General features: G+C 34.2%; 1 protein-coding gene across 1 annotated transcript in view; it reads right to left on the bottom strand.

The window, feature by feature from the left end:
- LOC132565175 (uncharacterized) overlaps positions 1-20,298 on the bottom strand; it is a 43,054-nt gene extending 22,756 nt beyond the window's left edge. Inside the window, exons 1-12 of the mRNA XM_060229806.1 lie at positions 19,792-20,298; positions 18,109-18,398; positions 14,027-14,089; positions 12,997-13,071; positions 12,208-12,256; positions 9,958-10,154; positions 4,557-4,689; positions 4,107-4,381; positions 3,577-3,829; positions 1,872-2,128; positions 1,648-1,771; positions 511-684 (exon numbers count right to left, since the gene is read on the bottom strand). Of these exons, the coding sequence (XP_060085789.1) occupies positions 511-684; positions 1,648-1,771; positions 1,872-2,128; positions 3,577-3,829; positions 4,107-4,381; positions 4,557-4,689; positions 9,958-10,154; positions 12,208-12,256; positions 12,997-13,071; positions 14,027-14,089; positions 18,109-18,222 (1,714 nt within the window). The 5' untranslated portion in view covers positions 18,223-18,398; positions 19,792-20,298. The remainder of the gene's footprint in view (positions 1-510; positions 685-1,647; positions 1,772-1,871; positions 2,129-3,576; positions 3,830-4,106; positions 4,382-4,556; positions 4,690-9,957; positions 10,155-12,207; positions 12,257-12,996; positions 13,072-14,026; positions 14,090-18,108; positions 18,399-19,791) is intronic.
- Between the last annotated feature and the right edge of the window lie 463 nt (positions 20,299-20,761).

The raw sequence follows: 20,761 nt of genomic DNA, 5'->3' as shown, positions 1-20,761 counted from the left end.
GTTTCCCATACAAAAGTGAAACTACGTAAAAGTTTATCTGGTACAACAAACCTAACACAACAACCTACACAAACAAATCTAACATGTTTTGTTCAAGAGCTTGAACATGTCTTGTTCATTAGGAAACCTAGTTAACGCACGCATGAAGTTCCAAGCACTGCTTACTCTCAATTAATAACACTAACCGACTTGAATGGTTGGAAAAGTAAAACAGTAATTAGTAATTTTTAAATAAACTCTCTCTTTTTATTTTCTTTTATATCATGAAATGATCCTTTCTTTTCCCTCTTTAGAAATATTGTTTGAGTAAAAGCAAATTAAATATTTTAATCAGAAAACAGAATCACCGTTAAACTCCATTGCTATGAAAAGGCGTTTTTTTATAGTTGTGAAGACCCTTTGCCGTTTTTATCTGAATAGTTAGTTTAGGCATTGGAAATGTTTCATTTTCCATTTTGATGGAACTACAATCAGTTTACGCGGTACTTCATCACGTGACAATGTACTTACATCCAACGTTCGACTTGTAACTGTTACTCTTGGCCACGGCTGTTTTGGATATGATTATGTCCTTGAAACTCTGACGTTTCATGTAAATGAATAAGACTATCAGGCTAACCATGACAACCGTTGCTATACAGGTGGCTGCAACCACAATATCATTCAGGTTCTTCCAGCTGAGATCTGATAAAATGATTGTGAAATTAAAATCAATTAGATACTCGAAGAAGAGCACAGATAAAATACAATGAAATGAAGCTACTTTGATTAAAAATAAAATTAAAAAAGCATAGCCCCCGTTTTAACTGTGTGAACTAAACACAGTCTTAGTGTACTTTCAATATACAAGAAATTATATTGTAAATCCTTGTCAGAGAGTGAAGAACACCAATTGTGCATAGAGTTAAATGCTACAATGTTACAACTTACAAATTTGGAGGTTTGCCAGAGGAACTATTAAAAAATCAAAGGCAGCATTATGTTGAAATAATGGTAGTTATTATAGATTGCTACTTGCGAGGAGAGCCTTAATCGTGGAGTAGAATCTAATTGGACTAGAAAATGAATACACGGAAGTAAACTCTATATCTAATTCGATAAACTACAACAATATGGAAAGGCATTTTGTTCAGATGAAAACAGCTTTGTAGCGACAAACTCTCTCACAAAATTGAGAGTTTATATACCGTACAGAGACTCCATTATCGTGCAGGTGATATTTACCTGTAGATACATTAACTTGGAATAAATTGCACAGTTATTACAGGGATAAAGAGGAACATTGTGATCCTAGATTTTAATTGCATATACGATTAAACAAATTTATATAGATTTTAAAGGCACGTGTTTTGAAATATCTGAAATACTTTGTTACCATTGTCTATAGGTAATCCAACTATACAGGAAACACTGATGACTGTACCCATGTGAGCATTGCATACAGGTAATTATTGTTTAAGGTGATCATTGTACACAAGTGACCAGGGTACACAGGTGGTCACTTTATACCAGCCTGTAGCCTTTACAGTCTCACTTCTATTGATGAATATACAGACGACCGCCGTCCTTGGGTGTGTCCTGGATAGCAATATATATATGTATAGACATATGTTTTATTTTTGTTCATGTTGATTACACAATATTTACCTCTACTATCTGTAACTCGTTGTGGTTCCTTGTACATGGCGTCGGTGTTATTGGTATCAAAGTAAAGATATTCACTTGTGTAAGTCTGAATAAAGCGGTCGACATCATAGTATTTCACTTTCCCCTAAAATAATACAAAAATAAGAAGTCTTGTTATTGGAGAAAAATTATTCATATAAACAGATTCACGGAGAGACATCCACACATGCTCCATGTATACTTACCACCATAACGTAGTTCAGATGTGGTTTAAGTTCCAGGTTGATTAGCGCAGTATTGAAGATGGTTGTTGTGAAATTACGCCTTCCTCCCTCTGTGTATGTTTGCTCAGGTGTCTCTTGTACTTTCCAGAAAACTTCATAGTACAATATATTAGAATTGTTGAAGGGCACTGTCCAGTTGAAAGTCGCTTCCACATTCTTGGTAATTTCATTATACATCATCTGAACCAAACGGATGTTCCAGAGCAAGTTTTCTGTTTCTGAAAAGGTGATGAAAATACGCTTCATAAAAACATACATTTATACATGATATGTATATGTAAGGGACCAGTTTTGGGATATAACAAAGCTATATTTGCTGTTATCAATAAACCAGGAATTAGATATCGATAAGTGTCGAATTAAACAAGTTTCACAATATGTATTTTTAATCTTTATATAACGAATTTTATGTTACATAAGAGAATTAGTTTTAAATAATTTTATACTTTTGATGAAAATCAGGCGTGTTACCAGAAATCAAATTGAAAAATCGGGAGCAAGGTGTCATAACTTGAAATCACTTGTTACTTACTCGTTATTTTGTGATTTTGTTTTAAATCTAAAGCGATTTAAAATTAAACTCGGTTTTTAATCTATCAAAAGTGCACTCCAGGAACTAATACTTTAAGCTCTATCAGCATAAAAAGCGGTGCTGAAATAAATCCCCTGTCTTTTGATCTCGAGACGTTCAGCTAATGAAATAAAAACCTCACGGTGCAAAACATAAGCACCTATGATTCACATCTTTATCACAAAAGAGTGCGTACATGTAAAGATCTAGACAGACCTGGATGTTCTAGTAGTAATGACCGATCTAAGCAATTTCAAAATGCTACGATCTCAAAAACAGTACTTCAATTGTTTCTTGTATGTCTTCACTACATACTTTGTCACTGAAATGCTTCGTTAAGCACGAAACATCAATCTAATTTGAAAGGGCGGTCCTACCATACGGTAGGTAAGTTCTATATTTCATGGATCCCAAGCACATAAATGTTTGCCGAATCCATGCTTGTCATGTGCGCTAATTACATACAGACCTGCCGTTTTTGTTAGATAATCAATCCCATTATTTCATCTACAACCACCTTTTACTACACAGAGGTGTACACATCACATAAAACGCCATAATAAGTTCTACAAAGTTCAAACTAATCTGCTACGCCTCTTTACAATCCAACACAGCTCTGTAGCTTTATTGACTAGTATCTTTTATCTTGTTCTCTTTAACATGATGTAACAGCAAAGAGTCGTTTGACATATTCTACACAGCCAAGCAGATACCGCCTGTTGAGTTAAATGATTTTGAGGAAATGTTCTGAGTATTACGAAACTGTATATCATTTGTACTGTAAAGGTTGTTTCCCGATAATTTAAATTTCACTGACTAACTAGAATTTTGAAATTTTGAAGTGTTCTTCATCGATATTAATGAGCGAAGTACATTCAATCTTTACATATTTTATATTTCTTTTTTTTTTGTGAAATTTTCGGTCAGAGGACAAATTGTTTATGTTTTGGTTTTTCCTTTCTTTGTTTTTTGTTTTGTTTTTGTTTTGTTTTTTTTTTTTTTTTGTTTCTTTATTTTGTTTTTGAAAATAACACAGCAGATAAATGTTAATCTATTAAATACGTTATGATTGTTGAAGGAGGAAAGAAAACTAACCTTCATCCGAATCATCTGCGTTAGGGATATTGGTAGAGGCCGACGTATCTGGAGGACAATCCGGATCATCTGCGTTAGGGATATTGGTAGAGGCCGACGTATCTGGAGGACAGTACTTAAAAGTTTCCTCGTCCACATCAGGACAGAAGGGCGTAAGGAAGTCTTTGTCCTGACTGAACACTCCTGACTGGTCTTGGTACTCAACCATTACCATGTACTGGGCATTGTACATCACCTCAATACTCGACGACGGCTACAACCAATCAACGACAATTCTTCAACAGTCACGACATGATAAAATGTGCTAGCAATTCATTTTTGAACAACTTTGCATTCAAAAAGTCATGTTAGTATCAAGTCATTAATGTCAAAGAAATATTTAAAATTAATCTTCAACTGGTATTTCGATGTGATTGTGACAAAGCTTGAAGCTTAAAAGAACACGCAAACAAAATACTACATGATAAAGCTTACCGATGAGATTATTTTGTCATAAACGATATTGAAGTTCAATATCACAAATATTTTACCTTGTCAGAGAAGCGAAATTCCACTTCATATTCGAAATATTGGGGAGGTATGTTGCAGTGCGGACTGTCCTCAAAGATCCCACATTCTTGCAGAAAGATGTGGACAGCGTACGTTATTTGTTGTTCCCCATGTGACTGGATGTGAGTCGGATGGTTCCATTCGATTAATGCTTCAACTTTACCGTCTATATGGCTCTCTAGCATTTTGACAGTCAAATTCAACTTTCCTGTGGACGCTATCCCCCGAACTTCGTCAACATCTTTCACTGTCATTGCTGTAAATAATAAAACAATCAAGAAGATTATCAAATAAACCTCCTTTTGTCCTTGTGTTAATTTAGTTATAACGGCTGTAATTAAAATTAAATTCTGCTCCTATTATTCCAGTTACTGGTAAATGGTTTTACCGAATGAAGAGATATATTTAAACTACATAGACAACAAACTTACATCCTTCTATAGGTGAATAACCTGCATCAACAAAGTTATCTACTTTAGTCCCGTTCTTGTTTACCGCCATGAGCCAGAATTCAGGTGAAAAAGGGAGCTCGGTCTGAGCTAGAGCAACAGTTTCTGACGCAGTCTGTAAAAGAAATGTTAATCTTAAGAAACACTAAAACATGATATCAACATTTTGGTTCAATCTTCTATTGTACGATTATTTCTTTTTTCTGTTTTTCCAACGTTAATATTCAAATACATTTTAAAGGTTTGAAATATAGCCTTGTCCTATTCTCATCATTCATCGGAACGCGTTCAACCTGTCAAGCCTGGGATTATGTTGGGTCGGATTAACTTTCTGTGGTATGGTTTAATGGGTTTTGTAAGATTAATATACTATTACCTATGCTAATACACATTTCTTTCACGACAAACATTGTTTTAAGTATTTTGAAAAAGTTCAAGTGCTTGGAATTGAAATCCATACTATAAGAATGAGTACCGAGGGAAATATTTAAATTTGAAATATAGATTCATAAAACAATTTACTTTATGTTGATTCATATGCATAGAGATTGCAACTTTTTTCTGTACTGACTGGAACACACGGAATGTTCTAAACTACCAACCACGCCAACTGTAAACTAGGTTCCTAAGTGCAAGACAGATGTTAAAACGCTGCATATTAATCAAGGTGGTGTCTTTGTACAAATAGTTAAAACTTTATACACTAATGAGACGACAGTGTATGGGTTGACCACGTTTTGTGCACATAGACCGAACTAAGCTTTTCTGCACAGTCCACGTTAAAGAGTTCTCTTCTGTGTAATTTCGAGTTAAACTCTCCATGGTTGGTGTAAACTTACTGAACTGTGCATGTTTCTGGTGTGTTCTGTGTTCGAGTAATTACCAACTCCCCCTGTACTCTGTATACGGTCATGCATGCATTTACCGGGATGATTAATTTTTCATATGGATGTAATGTTTTGAACACATTTTTTATATGTGGTGTCTTCAGTCAGGAACTGATGATCTGTTTAGTTGTAGCATTTTACGTCTCACAAAACATCAATAAGGTATAAGACCACCAGTTCGGTTCATAAGTTAATGGAGCGTGACCAAAATGGAAAGTAAACTCCTTAGACTTAGAAAGTCTCTGAACACAGACCTAGCTTTGACGAAAATAATGTTGTGTTTCATATAAAGTACGTATTGCACAGTGTCTTAACGTGCATCTTTGTGTATGCTTGTCCTAATGAAAGCGGTATCACGGTCAGGTGTAAAGCAATCAATACCCGTACTTCATTATTCTGCCTCACATCTTATGGGATTAATCGAGGTGATATAAATTGGTAGAGACAAAATAATGGATTTTTTTTTGTTGTTAATTACAAATTTCAGCCGGGAGCAATTTTTACCTGATGAACACCGATAAGAAATCCTTACACACACGTCTGGATGCATGACTTCATAGACGCATTTCTGTTCGCTCGTTTTCATTCTTCGGTAAATACTTACATATAACACCAAAATAACAAAACAAAAAAAACCCAAAAAATCAAGTTTGTGATATCAATATCATAATTACGATTTTGAGTCTATAAATCTGTTGATTGTTGATTGATTGCCAAAGAATAGGCTGATTAACAGCAGGCGTTTCCAAATTGTGTTGTCTTTGACTACTAGGACTAAAGAACTAAGGAACAACGATATAAAACATAAATAAATAGTATCTTTAAATACAGATACGTTTTGTTGTTAACTAATTTTCAAAGGGTCAGTACATCTAGATTTTTACTTTTTTAAACACAAGCTCTTAAAATTACTAAAGAATCTTAAAAGGATAAATGATCTGCTCCATGCAGTTTAATTCATAAGTTGACTTATCTAATTTTAAGTTGATATAGAAAACGATTTTATTTTGTGTGCCCTTAGTGAAAATTTTATCGAATAAAATGTCATTTCCTACGTAACCGTGCTGAAGATATATATATCTAAACAGCACAGTGCAAACTCTCTGATAGCCATAGACAGTGAATATAGACATGTCTCGCATTTTAATTAGACCAAATAGTTACAAATTCCACACGCTGAGGCATCTCAAGCAATGGAATTACCCCTGCATGGTGTTCATCATCATCATCATCATCATCATCATCATCCTCATCAACAGGCGGTGCCAAATGTTCTGTGTTGTAGTAAACTCTTCAGTAGATAGGTATTTTATGTCAAATTTATACAGCGCTTACGTGCCACCTTGTTTATTTGTAAACAGATTTATAATTTTGAATATTAGATACTTTTGACGGTCTCTTGTATTTCATTTTCCTCCATTATAGAGCGAGTGTTTCAAAACTAGCGTGTGTTTTAGAGGGGCATCTGGCAATCTAGTGATGGGTTGGTTAAACCTTTATCGTTAAAGAAGCGAGCCCTTGGCACAACTAAGAGGGAATTCCCAACTGATTATATATAGGGATACCGATTGTGTAACCTGTGTAAAAGGAAGAACAGAAATAAGCAAGTGTGTACCTATCTGATCTGTGCGAATGTTCTCTAGAACAAGATGTATTGTGGTTGTACCGTGCCATTATTAACCAGAATAAACAAATAGTATCAATAATTTGCTTAGAGTACACATTGTAAGTACTTATACACCAGTGGGCTAACACACAGTGATTCCAGGCGTCAGAGGCTAGTGTTGTCCCAGGTTTGTGGTCATAGATTACTACCTCCCCTGTGTTTTGGTAGTTCTGGCCAAGGCTATATCAATATTAGACGTAGAAAATTAGAATGCAACCCAGGGAACACTAGGTGCATTACCTGCATGGCTATGTCTACTTCGTGAGCAGTCACTGACAGCTGCCTTTGAGCTTGTGGTTTTCCCATGCACAACAATAGTAAACATAGCATTCCTTGATATACAGACTGTTTGTCTTGTTATTTATGTAGACGTGACCTTTTGTACAGTACAGCAAGATAACATATTCTTACGGTTCATCCTTAAACTGCATATACCTGTGCATTGGTATTCGTAAAATTTGAGTCGAATTCGGAAATATTCCAAAAGATTCTACGACCACTACGGCTACAAATTTTCTGAAATATGTTGTCAAGATTTAGATTTTCACAAATATGGATTTATTACAGTAGAATAAAGCGTGAGTTGTAGATGGTCATTCAAACATATATATATATATATACATATCAGTATATCATGAATGCGATTTCGGTCTCTCGACATATACCACATTCATCAATACAACGAAGATGGTAGACATCACTCAAAACTCTGTCAAAAACGGCGGCTGTATTTACATGATGGTGTTACGTAAGTCCTGTGGATAAGTCATACACACAAGCATGTCGACTGACTACAACAGATGGTGAAGTCATCACTCAGTTTTTCTACCCACTCATACGCCTAGCGCATATACATCGCGGTATTTTTTTATGTAATAATATCTAAAAAACAAAAGTAACTGTAACAAGAAGTAAATGCCAAGCAGATTTGAAACGAATTTATGTTTTATTCAATATGGGATATAACTTGACTTCATTTTTTAGCTGATTAAGAAAAATTCATGTTTAATGAAATGAGTATACTACAAAGCCAAATGGAAGCCCTATTTTATAGAAACCATGGCAAACTAACTCACTTGACATAATTAAACCAAGCAGCTTCCATCTGCACCAGTCATTTCTCTAGTCTAATAGGGGGTCACACCGGGAAACATACAGGCACTTACATATCCTTTGTAACGATTGGATTTGAATTGTTCAACACATATCTTTACACAAATTTGTTTAGCACTTCAAATATAAAACATTTCCAATCCATGTAGGAGAATGAAGTTTTATAAAAGCGATCACTTAAACGTACCTGTATAATATCAATTGTAATAATGGACACCACATAACTTCGTTATGATATATTTCCATCGACAAACATACAACAGAGTTAACTTGTCTGCAGGTATATATGGTATATTCTTCAACAAATATAAAACTGATGTTTTATATCAAAACATTTCAATTTAAATTACACTATTTTTCTCCATGTGACCAATACCCAACAATCAGTAAGTTAAAAGTGCACATTTTCCCACCAAACAATAAAATAAGTAAACGTATCCCTGTCAGCAATGTACTTTTAATTTTGATTTGAATTTTGTGATTTCACTTTCAGAAATGTCTAGTAATGGCTTTATATGCTTTTTATTTGTGACTTCATTTTCAAAAAGGTCTAGCACTACTTATATTATAATGCAAATAAGCGTGTAATCTTATCTTGTGTTGTAAAACAAATAACAGAAAAAAACAGCAAAACACTGGTGGGAAAACGTATAATCCTAGCCAGTGTTGTGTACCGGTAATCTTGGCATCAAAGTTAGCCTAAATGTGGGTCATTTCAACAAAGATAAGATTTCTAGTAGCTTTTATGAAGCTGATACCAAAGCTCGATTAGCCAATAATTCTAGTTTATCTGATGAAATTTGCCCTACTGTAGATGTAGAATTCATGGCTGTGGATACTTCGGCGTTCATCAACCCTCCTAGCAGTAGGAGTGGAGTAGTAGATGGAAATTGGACGACCAAGGCAGAGTCAAGAGTTACATTCTCGAGAACTAAATCTAGCACCACAGGAACAGAAGAGATCTCGAAAAGCTCAAGTTCATTTGGTTAAAAACCTTATCGTATATTATTTTAGAATCAAAAATAATCTGTACAGATCCCAACCGAGTTTTAATCATAAAAAGTTTTAGGTAGCAAAAGAGAGTATTATGTTGAAACAGATGGAAATACGCTATTATCAGATGGACTTTCAGATAGAATAAGATCATCTTATGAAGGGCTTCGTATTCATTTAAGTGATTCCCATTTAAAGATTGGGGGTGATGAATTCAGTATAGAACAGACTAGAGTAGGTTAAACCATACATGCATTTCAACCTCTTCAGATAGCTTGTGATCACATTGAATTTAATGTTTCATTGAAGTGGTATTGTACTAAAAACATCAGGCAAGGGTACTGTATCAACAAAAAGTTGATCACACGCAATATCCTTTCTTATAACAATTCAAATCGGGAAAAAAGTTTTAATTTTCTGATAAGACATTAAATATTTTGTTGCATTGCATGTATGATATACATAATTTAATTCAGTGTACTATAACTGATTCTCCTTAACCAGGTGTTGGATTGTTTGTTTGGATGGATGGATGGATGGATGGATGAATGGATGACAAACAAATGAAAGGCCAGTCTTGTCTGCTTTCCCATATAGCATCCACTTATTGAAAACAAAATTATGTTAACCACCTATATATAGAAAAGCATAATGAAAAACCAATACTAAATTGTATTGTTAACGTTTCAGCAAAATAAACAGTTGTAGAACTGAAGTTATTTACCTGACTGACTTGTCTCCAATGGCCGTCTTTTATAGTTGAGTCACGTGCCATAAGGATGTACACAAACGGCGCCTTTCCCGTGATTGGAACAGATGGTACAGGACGGGACCAGAACACCTGACACCTCTGTGTGTCTCTGTACACTTCAAGAAAGGGCTTCTCAGGAAAATCCCAAGTTATGGTCTGATTCTTCGGAACTGTGGAAAAGTCAAAAGTTAAGCAAGATTTTCAGGATATTCACTGCTTACATAATGATTAATTTCTGAAATCATAATACATTTTGAAAACGTTTGTCCTTGTTATGACAACCATTTCTGTGGTGTCAAAATTCATTTTCAGAATATACAAGCTATTATCTTGTTATCTAATACAACACTACTATCGCACTGATTATATAGATTGTATTCCAGTGTCATTGCTTCATACATAACATATTTTCATGTAAAGTCAAATAACAATGTCTTGAAAAGTTGGTATTCACTTTGTTTTGTTCATCATTAAGGGTATGTCAGTTTTAAATATAGTCAGTAGCAACAGCAAGTGTAATTGAAAAGAAAAACACATTACCAAACCGATCATGATATTGAAGTTGTAGCGTATACATACAAGTATTATAGGGATATGATTTTTAAAGATTTTATCGCTATATGTAAATATTTCTTCCGATAAGCACAGAACGGTACATTACTGGGTATGAATAAATTTTAAATAATATTTAATGGTAAGCAGTGTCACTAAAACAGCCGCGATGTGTTGATGAAGTTTCAATTACAGCTGCTCTCGTTTCACAAGATATTACTAGATACGTGGATAAAGGTTTCGTTTAATCTAGCCCATTTCCTAAATCACTGCAGATGGAAATGTACATCAAATACAAGTTTCAGAAGACCTTTACACAAAAATATAGATAAAAGAACTTATCATAATTATTTCATACCATTTTTATTCGGTGTAAATCACCTGAAATGTTACTTGAAATGAAGTTTTTTCTACGTACGCATATTTTTTGCTAATGCTGAACTCGATTAAAGCGAGCAGGTGCGCGGAGAAAATCGATATACGTCACTAAGTTTTCTTTGATGATGTTAAGTTAAATCTGCATAAGCTTTTGCTTTAGTTCAGTTATTTCTTATACCTACAATAAAACAACGAATACGAAACATCAAGGAAACAGTATGCAATATTGTCTTAAGTTAACAGACATAAATTGACAACACAAGAGGCATTAAAATTAAATTTTGAAAATATTGACAAAGAAGTTCGGGGAGATAATGGGTTTCTTCATTGAAGACGTTCGTCCTGTAAACCTACTTAATAAAAAAATGTCAACCGAGAGTAGTATTTACAACAAAGCTGAATTTTTCATGTGTAAGCAAGACTGTTTTGGCAGTAATCTTCTAAGAAAACGGAAGGTAATACTGACATGTAAGTTAAAGCAAGACAATATGCAATCCCATATCGTGCATCGTAAAATCAATATTGGTGGACAAAGAATACCAAAGATATAAACAAAATGTCAGGTGATATGAGTTTATGATTAATATTTCACATATATTAACGAACTGTGGACATAGTATGTAATGTAGGCTTGGGTGAGGCTATGATGGAAGAAAGCCTCTTTTATTAAAACATTATGAACATCTTGGTTCATAACAGAGTGTTTATTCATATTTGTTTGATATAACTTTGTGAGACAGCCTTTTGATTCTCATGATCATGAAAAATCATCGTCTTGTTACCGTTGCGTCTGATGTAATGATTTGGAGTGGGAAGTGATTATTTGCCGTCTGACTCGGTGATAGTACAGATAGATAATTTTTATTAAGTGTTCCGTGGGTTGGAGATAGAGTAAGAGATAGTATGACAACATGGCACACCTTCTCCATCTAATCAACACTTAATATTGGCAACGATACACATGCATGCGTGTGCGAAGTGTCGTATCAACATGTGTGGGAGTTTCTTCTTCTGTATAAACTACATAACCCCAGAAGTTTTAAACTCAGAAGTGTTTATTTGTTTGAAGAGCATAGAAACCCATCCTGAAAACATAACCCGTTCTGTCTTCTTTAAATAAACAGAATATGGCTTCTAAGCTTCAAGGTATCCCAAGAACGTATAATGTTTATGAATTTTGATAAAATCGTTTTCTTATGGGTCTACATATATAAACGAGTTGAAAATAAATAGGTTTTGGGAAGGCAGGTGTGGATGTACCTCGAGGGAAACCAGTGCAATTGGGAGCCTTACCTGTCGGAACTTTATGCTTGAATGCGCATGCCGTTTTGCATCCTTTGTACTACAAAAGAAAAAAATGTTAGAGTTAACATTGAATATGAATCACAACGACATGGCATTGTTTCCATCAAAAGATTAACAGTGAAAGGTAATAATATGAAAATGATCAGTGGACAAATAAATGTGTTTTAACGCAAATGCATAGGTTATTTTGTAAGCATAATTGAATAAACTAACTCAATTCTGAAAATCTTTCCACCACCCTGAACAAACCTATCCTTGTATGAACAGTTATACTTTCCTCTGACCTAGTTGTAACATATTCTACTAACACATCCTTGTATGAACAGTTATACTTTCCTCTGACCTAGTTGTAACATATTCTACTAACACATCCTTGTATGAACAGTTATACTTTCCTCTGACCTAGTTGTAACATATTCTACTAACACATCCTTGTATGAACAGTTTTACTTTCCTCTGACCTAGTTGTAACATATTCTACTAACACATCCTTGTATGAACAGTTATACTTTCATCAGACCTAGTTGTAACATATTCTACTAAGACATTAACACGACGAATTTGTACCATATTAAGCGTATCTCAACTAGTTGTGACAATTCATATTTACATCTGACCTATTTATGACGAAACATATTCATATCTGACCTACTTGTAGTGCATGATACTAACACGGTAAGCATCCTTGTGTGTGTACCCTATTATATTTACATGTCTGACCCAGGTGAAACATATGATACCAACACTCTTAGCATCCTTGTACCATGTTATACTTACACATCTGACTTGGTTGTCACATAGAGGCCCCCACACGTCATAACTCCTGAACAGATATGGACACAGGTCCCAACACTGAAACATTCCGAACAAAAACCAATACGAGAAATTATCAAAATTAGATCATTGTCTATCGTTGACCTTAATTTATCACATGTCTTGAGATCTTTCTGTTGTGTATAAACAATGTGGACATGTACAGCATACTCCGATCTAAAGATTTTGTACTCAGTGAAACTTGATGACAAAATATATATATAATCCTTACAGCTGATGGCTATACTTTTATTGAATTATTGATGGCTAGTCATACAAATTGTAGTTGGGTAATTTATCTATCATAAAATCGGTTTATTCTAAAAACGAACGACAAGGGATTGTCGAAAAGCAAAAAATAGCAAGCATAATACATATATGTTAGTATCGACCTATGCTATGTGATGCCTCATTTTAATATTCACTTGTGTGCCTTTTGTAAAATATTTGTTATTACAGGTGGTACACATTGCTTTTGGCTTCAGTCCCTGTAATCAGCATGCTAGATTTTAATTCATTCCAATATACACTGTTCATAATATACACTGTTCAGAATGTAATAATGTGCTACATGTTATTATCCAGTATTTAAATTCATATATCTTGAGACTCCTGCACCGCTCCATGTGATTTTGTACATTTATTCTCTCGATCTTCTCCTACATTTCAGCAATTTAGTCACTGACGCGTTCTTGAAGGACTTGAAGTACAGTTGTATGATGTACTTCACTATTTGAGTATAATGTATCTGATAATAAATCTATATTGAAAGATGTTATTCACTTATGTGGTTTTGTAGAATCTCCATAAAAAGCAAGGAAGCATTTTTGTGGTTCGTTTTTACCTTCGAAAACGGAACTTTCTTAATATCTGTTCTACCATTCCGTTTTAGCTTTAGATATTTACTTTGTACTGAATACAAGAGAACAATACGCCAGTATTTTTGTAACATAAAAAGACACATATAAGCGGGAATCAAACTCCTTTAACTTACCATCCGACAACTGTTTTTCCGTTGACAAACTGCATCATCTATTCGGGCATTCCTTTTCAAGGTCTGAAATAAACCAACCGAAATTCAAAACAATTACATTAATAAATTCACTAGAAAAAAATACACAATTGTTTTAATGACTTTTGCAAGGATCTCTAAAAGATTTTAGAAAGGAAGTTTTCGCTGCCCCCCTAGGGAGAGTGCTGATGTAAATCTAGTTTTTTTTTCTAGTTTACACTAATCAGGCGTTTTTCTGTAAGGATTTAACACAAATTCTTCTATTTGATGATCCGGTAAATTCCTACGGTGCTGCTATGTCTAGAATTTCCAACCTCCTTTTCATAACCGAAAGAGATCTCTCTGCTGAGAAACACTCCCTTTTTCAGTTCCTCATAAAAAATAGAGGTTGCAAATATTTGAAAATTTTTTACGAAAACAGATTAACACAAAAAACTTGCATCAGGGATGCTACTTACCATTATATATACCATTTCAAAACTATTCGTGTTTTAATCATGGTTTTAAAGGATATCTGGTATTAGTATGCACTACCATATGTGTTTCATAGCAACCTTGTAAAACTTGGCAGGTCGAAGGATTTATATAAAACAGGCTTTACAAAGTGGACATTATCACAGCTAGATATACATATTGGTTTCAAAAAGTAATTAACGTGGCATTAATTTTAATAACATGATGACTACCTTCTTATATTGCGACTAAGACATGTAAAACAATGTTATTTATTTATATATGTAAATTCCTGTCTATAACGTACAGAATATAATATAAATTTCAGCTAGTGTCTACATACAGTGTACATGTAACAAGCCCCTGTCTTTAAAGGAGAAACTATGTACTATAATTAGCGTTAACATACTTGTAACGAATCTCTGTCCGAATGAAGGCAATAAGTGTACATTGAGTGTGATTAAAGTATATATATATGTTGTAGCAAACACTTGTCTATAAAGAGCATGTATACATTAGTGTAAAACGTACCTGTTTATAAAGGACAGAGTAGGTGAATAATAAATATGTCTTGATTACAACACTTTATAAAGTCTACTTTGCTGACATTGTCGACCGGACATTCTGTGTATTCTGAATCATTATCAACATCAGAGCGAAATATGAAAGACTTACACCAAGCAGTTTTCTAAATAGTTTCTACTGGTGAAAAGAAAATAAATTTGGAAATATGAATTATTACACAGAAACATTTTGGGTTGAGGTGAGGAGAATTTGTAATAATGATCACAATTTATTTTTTATTTGTTTAATTTTCTCAGTTTATGATTCCGAAGGAAAATACATATATCTAGCATGTAGATAGTTGGAATATGATTAATCAGCTTATCGTTAACATCAAGTTTATCATAACCATGATAAGTGTAATCGATATTCTGTCATGTATACGTATTGTATAACTACAATTAGGTCACTTAAGTCTTATATAACTAGGAACACATTGACGTATTATGAAACCGTCTTACTTGTATAAGTGAGGCGAGTGCTCTGTTAGCGAAATTTTATGAAGAGAAAAAAAGCCAATGTGATGAGTGGTCTAAATTAATGACACTCGACTACTAGTTACCTAGTTAAAACACACATGAATCATCATTTATATATACATGTATATACTTGTATGTGTGTATATAATGACACCTGGTCCTCTTTAAATTTAATATGTTCGTGAGTGTACATCGCATGATATGATCTCTCAGCATTTAGCAGGGAGCGATGATCGAAATATCGAAGTAACACATAGAAAAACATAAAAGAATCCATACCGTCGGCTAGAGTTTGTCTTATATTTGTAGACTAACAAGAAACAAGACAATTCAAAACATAATTACACATACAAAAACATACATGTCAATTACAACATCTTTCAACGGTCTCATTCGACGAAAGAGCACTTGCCACAATATTTAAACTTGCAATCTAAGTAAGCAAAATCCATACCTATCACTTATCTTTTTTTCTAATTGAAAAATTTAAGTATTCAAATCCACTTAAATTGAACATGAAAACATTCTGTGGGAAACATGTGTTGATGGCGTAAGGTTGGACCATACTACCGTTAAATACTCAAGATAGCACAGGCACTTTTAGAGTGTGGAACATGCCAAACTGTTCAGGTCTAATTCACCTCATCAGCATCATCATCCAACAAAAATATCAAGGGATGATGTTGATGTTTCCCTGTGGTTATTTCTGTATTTGTGCAGGTAATGCACATGCACTGTTGTTCAAACAGATAAAATAAACTTTATGATAGCTGTCTTTTTAACAATACACTCGACAGGAACAGGGAAAAGTTAGTTAATGCATTTTAACAAAACTACTTGGCAATTAATCAATAACATCAACAAACACGTACCTGTGCTACATTGGTGATTCCAGATATGGCATATGTTAATCAACATTACAGTCAAGATAACAGGAATTTCCTTTAATGGGACTTCTATTCGAGATATTTGATACTCTTTTATTCCAGGTGATATTTTATTCTTTAATCGAGATATTTTATATTAATTAAGTCTTTCATTCGAGATATTTGATACTCTTTTATTCCAGGTGATATTTTATTCTTTAATCGAGATATTTTATATTAATTAAGTCTTTAATTCGAGATGGTTTATATGGTTTTATTCGTGATATTTTACACTCATTAATTCGAGGTGTGTTTTATTCTTTTATTCGAGATATTGTATATTCTTTTATTTGAGACTATAAGTATCCGGAATTATATATCTAGTATGTAGGTAATGCCCGACCGCTTTTATTGGAATTACGATTTCCAAGCTCAGCTATAGAACGCTATCATCTTCTTTAAACGTTTTTGTTTTCTGCAGAAAAACAATATATACGACATCAATATTTGTGTAGGGCTTGCCAATAAGCGTTAATATACACAGGTAAAATATTGGACCGAATATACGTATAGATATATTGTAAGGTAGACATGATGGCTAGTCAGAACACAAATGAAACCTCTTCTTTATATCACATATAGACTGTAGTTTGTTTTAATTTTGATTGTGTATAAATATTACAATAGAAACATTGAATGGAATTAGTTACTTTACTGCAGCCTAAAGAAAGTAAATATAAACATATGCAATACAGATGGTCGGACAAGGAGATTTTACAAATCGGAAAATATATGAATGTAGTCTAAATCGAGCCAGGGAAATGTGTTTCTTGTTTAAATACAATTCCATTCAACTTTTTTGTAGCATGAAAAACGTGCGTTCCAAATTAAAGTTTCGTATTTCTCGTTTAATATATACCATCAGCGTCATAAAATCTTTCTTTACAGAAATATTTACAAACACTCGATCTATTTTTGTAAGCAACAAGTGGGCATCGAATAATATGTTTCCTTTTCTCCAAGTGTTTCTCGTAACTTACAGGAGATGGGGGCCCTTGGCTGATGAGCAATGGTGTGGCATCGTTCGGCTGTAATACATGCTCTAGAGCTAGTCATATTTCTAGTTCAGACTATCCTGATCCATTAAACATGCATATAACGCGAAAGTTATATACCGTGACCAAAACTTTCTTCAGATCTTCTTGCAAAAGCGTGATGGCTTTTTCTTCCCCTTTTATTGTCAATACTTCATTTTATAACAGTACAACATGTTGTTTGAAATGCGTGCTGGTAGAAAATAGATACAGTGTACCTGCTGTCATCGAATATTCCTTTGAAAACTTATCAATCGTTTAAAATGTGTTATCGTTTGATAAACATTGTACGTTTTATTCTTTTGTCACAGATGTTTCTTGTTTGAAATTATATGAAAGACATAAGGCACCTTCGAAGAGCATAAGTCAACGGCAACCAACGACACCAAAACAGATATGCATATATATATAGGCAATTGTTAAAACTCTTCTCCACATGTCACACAATAAAGATCACAAAATCACAATAAACAAGGAACAGTCCAGAACAGCCCCAAATTAGCACTAAACATATATATATATAATCATATAACTGCTTTAATTTCATTCGCAAGTTGGAAGTTTTATGATATTTATTTCAACCATTATGGACATTTTTAAAAACTTACCACTTGAAGACAATTAACGCGGCACCTCGCTATGGTGATGGGTGGGCCAAGGTCTCCACTTGTCAGGTGTGAACACAGAAATATAGGTAAAATACTGAGGAACACAAGGCTCATGTTGCCCTAACCGTGTCCTCAACACTTAGGGATGACAATGGTAGTATCCAACACATACACGGAATCCTAGAATCCCAAGCACATTCTGATTAGTTTCATCCGCGTCTAATCATTTCCAGGTGAAACTGTTACAGGTGGGTTTGATGTACGTCCAACAGGTAGAAATCCAGAAACACCTTTGAAAGTTACAAAAAAAGCGAATTGAGTTAATTAAGAAGTAGTCATACCATGTTACTATTCACGGAAACTCGCGCACCGAGCTCGTGCTCGGGACTTATCTGTGTTGAATTATTTATAATCATTTCAAAAGTAATCGATACAACGATAGTATTGATGGATGGAAGGTTGTGGCTAAGCACGGATCATACTTTGCATGTTAAAGACGGTGCGGATATCACCACGTAAGTACGAAGGTCATTGATTCGAGTGGAAACTGAAAAAAGGACAGTCCTCTTTACCATGGATGTACCCTTAAACTGTTGTATTTGATTAAGAACTTTATAATAAGCCGTTCTTGAAGTTGCGATGAACATTACTGTCTTTGAAATGCAATAATATTTCAACGATTGGAATGCCGATTAATCTGTTGATATTTTCACTTGGCATAACTAGGAGCTACATAAATGAGAAAGACACATACAATATCAAACAGATGATTAGTTATTAGACTGGCTTTTGATACAGAAAATATTGAAAGTGCGAAACTGTAGTAAAGGCTATTCCAGTAATAGCGTACACAGATGTTGGAAGGTCTTCTTTTAATTATCTAGGTCGTTTAGAAAATTTCTACCGTCACGACACATGTTCACAAGGGAAATCTGATATGATTCAAGTAATAAACATTCTAAATTAGCATCATTAACGGTTTTAAAACAAGTAATATCGAAAATATTTTTAGATAGACGCTAATTTTGCAATTTGAAAATTTCAGGAAACGAAAATTGTGTAATAATTGCGGTGATTAAAACTACATAGGAAAGCTAGTCTTGTATAAATAATTTATCGATACAAAAATAATAACAGCTACGTAGTCAGTAAATTACGACATCGTCAGTGCTCCTGCACCAAACATTGTCACCAAGCCAACTTTCGTCACCTGTTGTTTGGATGTTTTGGATGCTGTTGTGTATTTTGGAATCGTGTGTGCAACATTTGGCATATAGACTAGTATGTGTTTACATGGCACGGGTGAACGTTGTAACCGGTCGTTGTCAAAGGTACGCTTGATGTATTGCAAAGTTGTTTTGGAAGGGTCCGACGGAAAAATAAAAAAAGGAAGGGATGGGGGGTTCGGGGGATGACATGTGTGTATTGTGTAGTATCTATGACCTGAACAAAGAGTTCAATAGCCGAATGAACACCTCGTATTCAGTAATTAAAATAAAAATAAACAGTTTATCTTTATGAGCATGCTAAATGTTTGCCAGTACACCGTATTAATTAATTTCTGTGTCTCTAAAGAAGCGATTTAATAGCAAAAAGAACTTTTGATATTCAGGCAAAATAAAAATAAATCAAATTTTATGTTCTATTTGGTAGTTCGAATATATTGTAAATAAGTACACTTACCTGGGGAAAAAGTTCCCACACGTATAAAGAATAGTAAGTCCGAGAGTCCAACCGTTTTACTGGTGGAACTCAAATCAGTAAAATTCCAGATAGAGATGTACACTTGGTATATATTACTTAAGCTACCTGTGAATGTTAATCCTGTTTTTACAATAATAACACCATATCCGATATAGGATTATGATACAGCATTAACTCGTGTGATATGATCAGGTAAATTGTCTCCCATCCTTTTGTTCTTGGTGAGATTTCTGAAGATAATCCGCAAATCCCTGACAATCTCAGACACAGGTTGCCAGACACAGGTTAACTACAGTGTGCACCAACAACAACAACAACTTCAACAATTTAGGCACCGGCGTGTTGTTGTTTGTATCTATTTATAAAGAACATATAAATCGCATAGTTTCCCCTGTAAAATTACACTGTCCGTGTAGAAATATCCATACACAACTTCAATATCCTAGAAAAAAGTTTTGTAAATCTTCCATCTAACAGATTGTGCACCAAACTCCAACAAAGTTGAGCAAGTTTTTAGAACTGGCGTGTGACTAATGTGTACAAAGTGATGTAGGCTCCCTCAGCTCGCTGTAACCCGAACTCCTGCTATCATTGGGGGAAGGATTCCATGTTACTTGGTGGAGGCAACAGATATATATACGTCGGCAGAGGGGATATACGCTCCCCAGGCGCTAGTACCCAGTCTCACCAAGTCTCTAGACCATAGCATATACGACTTATTTACCACAGTACAGTTATAGAAACAATCTTTCGAACGTTACATAGTAAATATATTTAGTTGTGATAATAACCGTTATAAATTTACGTTGATATACAAAACGTCACCTGTACACCGTATGAAACAGTTTCCGTACGTTTCGCTGAATGTTGAATAAATTAAGCTTTTATTTCGTTTAACATTTTCAAAACCTTTATTTTTTCATGACACGATCGCTGATTCGATTTTATC

Source organism: Ylistrum balloti, unplaced genomic scaffold (assembly GCF_031769215.1).
Source record: "Ylistrum balloti isolate Yb309-2 unplaced genomic scaffold, AGI_CSIRO_Ybal_v1 Utg369572, whole genome shotgun sequence".
Classification (NCBI taxonomy): Eukaryota; Metazoa; Mollusca; class Bivalvia; order Pectinida; family Pectinidae; genus Ylistrum; species Ylistrum balloti.
The sequence above is the reverse complement of the archived record's forward strand: the minus strand, read 5'-3'. Positions and strand labels throughout refer to the sequence as shown.